This window comes from Cydia splendana, chromosome 9 (genome assembly GCF_910591565.1).
Source record: "Cydia splendana chromosome 9, ilCydSple1.2, whole genome shotgun sequence".
Lineage (NCBI taxonomy): Eukaryota > Metazoa > Arthropoda > Insecta > Lepidoptera > Tortricidae > Cydia > Cydia splendana.
Genome location: NC_085968.1, coordinates 5,396,646 through 5,402,645, shown reverse-complemented (window position 1 = coordinate 5,402,645; position 6,000 = coordinate 5,396,646). Strand labels below are relative to the sequence as shown.

At 41.5% G+C, this 6,000-nt stretch overlaps 1 protein-coding gene across 3 annotated transcripts in view; it reads right to left on the bottom strand.

The window, feature by feature from the left end:
• Nucleotides 1-1,573: 1,573 nt before the first annotated feature.
• The window catches only part of LOC134793440 (MAP kinase-interacting serine/threonine-protein kinase 1-like), a 362,541-nt gene continuing 358,114 nt past the window's right edge, over nt 1,574-6,000 (bottom strand). For all 3 annotated transcript variants that reach the window (XM_063765014.1, XM_063765012.1, XM_063765015.1), the window contains one exon: nt 1,574-2,830. In XM_063765014.1, the coding sequence (XP_063621084.1) occupies nt 2,575-2,830 (256 nt within the window). In that variant the 3' untranslated portion in view covers nt 1,574-2,574. The remainder of the gene's footprint in view (nt 2,831-6,000) is intronic.

Here is a 6,000-nt window from a genome sequence, read left to right as displayed (position 1 = left end):
AATCCTACCTTCTATGATTGGGAGTGGTTGGGAGTCTGTGGAAGACATGAAATATGGGGGCAATTTTAACTAAGCGCTACACTTTCACACGTTTTAAATTATTGACGCAATTTTTAGTTGTCGAGCTACTTATATTTATATTTTCCTCGATGTGTATAATATAGAAAGAGACTGAAAGTTTTATAGCTATTTACATTCGCGTGCGAGCCACGAGCCGAGCCGCGAGCCGTGCCACGAGTGTAAGCGGCAAAGAGTATATAGTAATGCTCTGGTTCCTAGGATAGCGGTGCCGTCATATAGCGGCCGTCTCCATACAAATACTACGACATCCAGTGGCTCGTCTCGCGGCTCGGCTTACGCTCGCCTGGCTCGCGTGGAGGAGCGGTTTTTGGACACGAGTCAAGGGGCTCGCGTTAAATATTTTTAACACACAAAATCTTATTCTGTTAGAATAGGAATCAAATAGAATAAATTTTTGAGTGTTAAAAACTTAAGTCTTATTTTTACCCGTATTTTATATTCACCCCACCAGACCCTACCTGTTTGTTTGGTACAAACAGGTAGGGTCTGGTGGGGTCAGTAATGTTGTTTGTACTAATATCTGACGTTTCAGCAGATATCTGACCACCTGACTGATGAGATGCATGTTTAAATACCTGCAGGGTCGAGGGTAGATAGAATGAAACAAAGACTTTTTTCAAAATTCAAACTGTATTTTCAATGACATTTCAAATCAATGATTTAGTCGAAAACAAAATATTAACAAGAATCTGCGTAAGTTCAGGTTTGATTGGATAAAGCCACATTATAGTAAAATAAAATAATATGTTTAAACTGAAAATTAAATTGTATTTAAATAAATTATAAAAATAATCCAAATGTAGGTGAGGATGGTATTATGTTTGTATGTTTGTTTCTTTCTCCAATCAAGGACGCAGGACACAGTCTAGCAGGTCTACACTTAACACTACTACAACATTTCTCTCGCTCAGCAATATAAAAGTATTCAAACTGATCACATGTTCATATGGCAGTCCCATGGAACTCCATGCACTTAACGTACCACAGCATCAGAATCAGAAATATATGACATTTCAAACAATCAGCTCACAAGTGCTATTACAATTTATAAACACTATTTAATTAAAAAGCGATTTTGATTCATTCTCATTCTTACAACAATCGAGCGGCAGCATTCTTGCGTCTCGTAGCTAAATGTCACATATTGCCTTCAAATTCATCTTATACAAAAGGGTCGATTCACTCTTAATTAATGAGATGTGGGTTTTCCATCGTTGGTAAAATGCAAAAAAACAATCACATAACAGACTAGTTTCCGAATAACTCCTTCGAAAATAGAATATTTTACAATATTGCAAAGGATAGGCCTCGAAAGTAATTACACAAGTAAGCTCAAATTTCAATTGACGGATTTTATAAATCCAAAACATAATAATATTAAATCTGCGTTGATATTTAGTAGAACGGGATAACTATCTCAATATTAATACGTCGTTTAAAGACCGCGCGGGGTCCGAGCGGGCCTCCGCACCGCCAAAATAAACTCACAATACTCTATCGATAAAAACTATTCAGTCGTTTTTATTTATTCATAAAAATATATCTTTAAAAGGCTCAAATAAAACTGTTTACAGCTCTATAAGTACCGTTCACATGGTTGCGATCGGACGTATCACTGGAGAATATCCGTTGGCACAGTGTGTCTCTGGACTCTCTGGCGCCCCGAGTGACGCCTGCGTGTTCTAGGAACATCTACTCTAGGGGTCGCGCCGTGCCAGGTACGGTAATATGTACATTCATCGAGAACTAGACGCCGGGTATTCAATTTACGTACATTTTTTCATACTCAAAATTAGATTCTTCAGAGAGAGAGAGAGGGAATTCTAACTTTCGTCCTCATAAAATGCTACGTAATCTTAACTGTGCGTCTAATAAGGACGACGAAACGTTAATCAATTTGATTTAAACAAACTCGCCTACATAGAAACTGAAAAGATTTCAAGAAATATGTGGCCTAGAAGTAACAGCTTTAATACGAATTATATTAACGTCTTGTCGCCTGTTCACGAAAAGACAAATTACAAGACTATCCAGCGAAATCGGGAGAAGTCCACCTGTCAATCTGTTATTATGACCGATGCTTATTATGCAAATACAATTTTGTGGTTCACAGAAAAACAGATCGGCGGTCAGATTGTTCGCTGGGTGACAATCGAAACTCGTGTAATCCCTTTTACAGTGCAGGATGGAGGCCAAGAATTCGAAATATCAAGGTTTCGGATATCCAATTTTGAAATCTGCATCAGGATCAGCCTTACAAAATCAACTTTAAACAAGAAAGATATCTCAGGGTCTTACACGGAGCTTTTAGAGGTTCGACGAGTTTTAATTGTCCACCGTCTTAGCGACCCGGGCGGGTTCTCCGTTCGCAGGCGCTTATCGCTACGTAGCGGTGTTTCGCTCGTATCGCTTAAGCTCGTGCCGGCAGGGAACGCGTTAAGGATTCCTACGGAAGAATAGGTCGGGCACGGCACGATACTCGAACAGTATAGTCTAGTGAGCCAGCGTGCCCTGCAGGCGGCGGCGCAGCAGCAGGCTGTCGGCGGGCGGCGACAGGCCGAGCGGCGCGGCCGCGGCCGGCGCATGCGCGCGGCAGCGCGTCGCCGCGACGGGCTGGCACGACTTGCTGGACCGCAGCGGAGTGCTAGGCTCCAGGTACGAGTAGTTCATCGAGAAGTGCTGCTGGATCACGCGGTTCACCGCCATCGCTGACTCCGCAAAGTTGGACAGGTTGCGCGCCGACATGTTGCTGTGGACAAAGCGAAACATGCTATAAATATACGATCTACTACGGATCTAAAATGCCATATTAATCGTTTGTTCCTATTCGTCATTGACACAATTTAACAAATTTGCTAATGTATCTATAAGTAAGGGGGATAAAGTTTTTAATAATGAAATATTCAATATTGCTTGCATAATTTGATATTAAATAAAATATTCTGCTTCAGTAGCGATGAAAGCTATAAATAACACCATTTACGAGAAAATGCAAAACATCTATACCAATTGCTCAAATAAACACAAAATGACAAAGAATTGAAAGAATGTAATGCAAATTTGCGAATGGCACTAAAGTTTACACTGGTAGTGCCATTCGCAACGCAACGGTGGTTACCCATCATTGGCCTTTGCGTCTATTGCAGACGATTTATGGTGTAACACCGGAGAGAATCGTTTTTGGTGGCTAAATAGACCGATGCGAGACCCACACATTAAAAATGTCGTTAAGTCGATTCTGAATGGACCGCGACTAAAAACGCGAATTCACAACGTAGTTGAAAAGAACCATATTACAACCAAACCACATTAGTAAGTAAGTAAATATTCTTTATTGCACCAATAATTATACATTTTACATACATGTAAAACTACAAAGAAATTTTAAGAGCGCTCTTACAAGAAAAGTCGAAATAATGCAAAATTGATGATACTAGTCGACGAAATTCAGGACTTTGCGCTCATTATTAGAAACAATGAGTACTTGTTCCAGTAAAAGCGTCTTCTTATCTTTATAAATGTCGTTGTAAATATTAGAAAAAGGACTTATTAAATTAGTAATGATTTTTTTTCTGATGGTCGTTTCCGAAAAACCCCGTGAAGCACTGAATGGCGAGCTCTTATTTGGAAATGTTGAGAATTTTACTCTGCTAAACCTGGCTATTTTGTATTACTAATACCCTGTACTTTAGGCATATCAAACTATATTTTTCCTACATACCTTTGAGAAAGAGAAAATCAAAGTAAAACGAACTCGATTTTCTCTCCGAAACAAGTGTCAATTCCTACGAAAATCTACTTAATATCGAAGTCATTTTCATACTCAAGCAATCTGCAACGTTTGCTTATACTGTTGGTATACATTAGTGTTTATGAAATTCTACTATAATTTTTTGGCAATTTTTTGAAAACTACTCTATATTACCGATGACGCGCGCTGCGCCAGCTCAGTGCCGCGGCAGAGCTTGTAGAGGCAGGACGTGTGTCGGTCGGCTCCGCACATTTTCAACGGCGACGACGAGGTTTTTTATCATTGTGTGCGGCGGGCGCCGTGTAAGACGCTATACTGTGTGCGTGTAAACCGCAACGAGAGACTTTGATCCTAGCACCGTTTTTATAGTATTATAATTTATAATGGTACAGTTTAATAAACTACCGGACAGGATTAAAAATATTTGAAACGACCTGACATTCTATATGTATTTATTTGACTCAAGATAGTACTCAGGGTCTGATGATGGAGCCGGAAGGTGGGCACCGGTACCAATCAACCATGCCACTAAACCACTTTGTGTTTAGGCTCGTTTTATTCATCTCAACAAGATCTTTGACACAAGATAGTACTCAGGGTCTGATGATGGAGCCGGAAGGTGGGCACCGGTACCAATCAACCATGCCACTAAACCACTTTGTGTTTAGGCTCGTTTTATTCATCTCAACAAGATCTTTGACACAAGATAGTACTCAGGGTCTGATGATGGAGCCGGAAGGTGGTCACCGGTACCAATCAACCATGCAACTAAACCACTTCGTGTTTGGGCTCGTTTGATTCGGCTCAACAAGATCTTTGACTTAAGATAGTACTCAGGGTCTGATGATGGAGCCGGAAGGTGGTCACCAGTACCAATCAACAATGCAACTAAACCACTTCGTGTTTAGGCTCGTTTTATTCGTCTCAACAAGATCTTTGACTTAAGATAGTACTCAGGGTCTGATGATGGAGCCGGAAGGTGGTCACCGGTACCAATCAACCATGCAACTAAACCACTTCGTGTTTGGGCTCGTTTGATTCGTCTCAACAAGATCTTTGGCATAAGATAATACTCAGGGTCTGATGATGGAGCCGGAAGGTGGTCACCGGTACCAATCAACCATGCAACTAAACCACTTCGTGTTTAGGCTCGTTTGATTCGTCTCAACAAGATCTTTGACACAAGATAGTACTCAGGGTCTGATGATGGAGCCGGCAGGTGGTCACCGGTACCAATCAACCATGCCACTAAACCACTTCGTGTTTAGGCACGTTTTATTCGTTTCTATAAGATCTTTGACACAAGATAGTACTCAGGGTCTGATGTTGGAGCCGGAAGGTGGTCACCGGTACCAATCAACCATGCAACTAAACCACTTCGTGTTTAGGCTCGTTTGATTCGTCTCAACAAGACCTTGGACACAAGATAGTACTCAGGATCTGATGATGGAGCTGGAAGGTGGCCACGGGTACCAGTCTACCATGTAACTGAACCACTTCGTGTTTGGGCTCGTTTGATTTGTCGCAACAAGATCTTTGACACAAGTTAGTACTCAGGGTCTGATGATGGAGCTGGACTGTGGCCACGGGTACCAGTCTACCATGTAACTGAACCACTTCGTGTTTGGGCTCATTTGATTCGTCGCAATAAGATGTTTGACACAAGATACTACTCAGGGTCTGATGATGGAGCTGATGATGATAGACAGGTACCCGTCGCCACCTTCGCGCTCCATCATCAGACCCTGAGTACTACCTTGTGTCAAAGATCTTGTTGAGATGAATAAAACGTGCCTAAACACGAAATGGTTTAGTTGCATGGTTGATTGGTACCGGTGACCACCTTCCGGCTCCAACATCAGACCCTGAGTACTATCTTGTGTCAAAGATCTTGTTGAAACGAATAAAACGAGCCTAAACACGAAGTGGTTTAGTTGCATGGTTGATTGGTACCGGTGACCACCTTCCAGCTCCATCATCAGACTCTGAGTATCACCTAGTGTCAAAGATCTTGTTGAGACGAATCAAACGATCCTAAACACGATGTGGTTTAGTTGCATGGTTGATTGGTAATGGTACCTTCCAGCTCCATCATCAGACCCTGAGTACTGTCTTGTGTCAAAGATCTTGTTGAGACGAATCAAACGAGCCCAAACACGAAGTTGTTT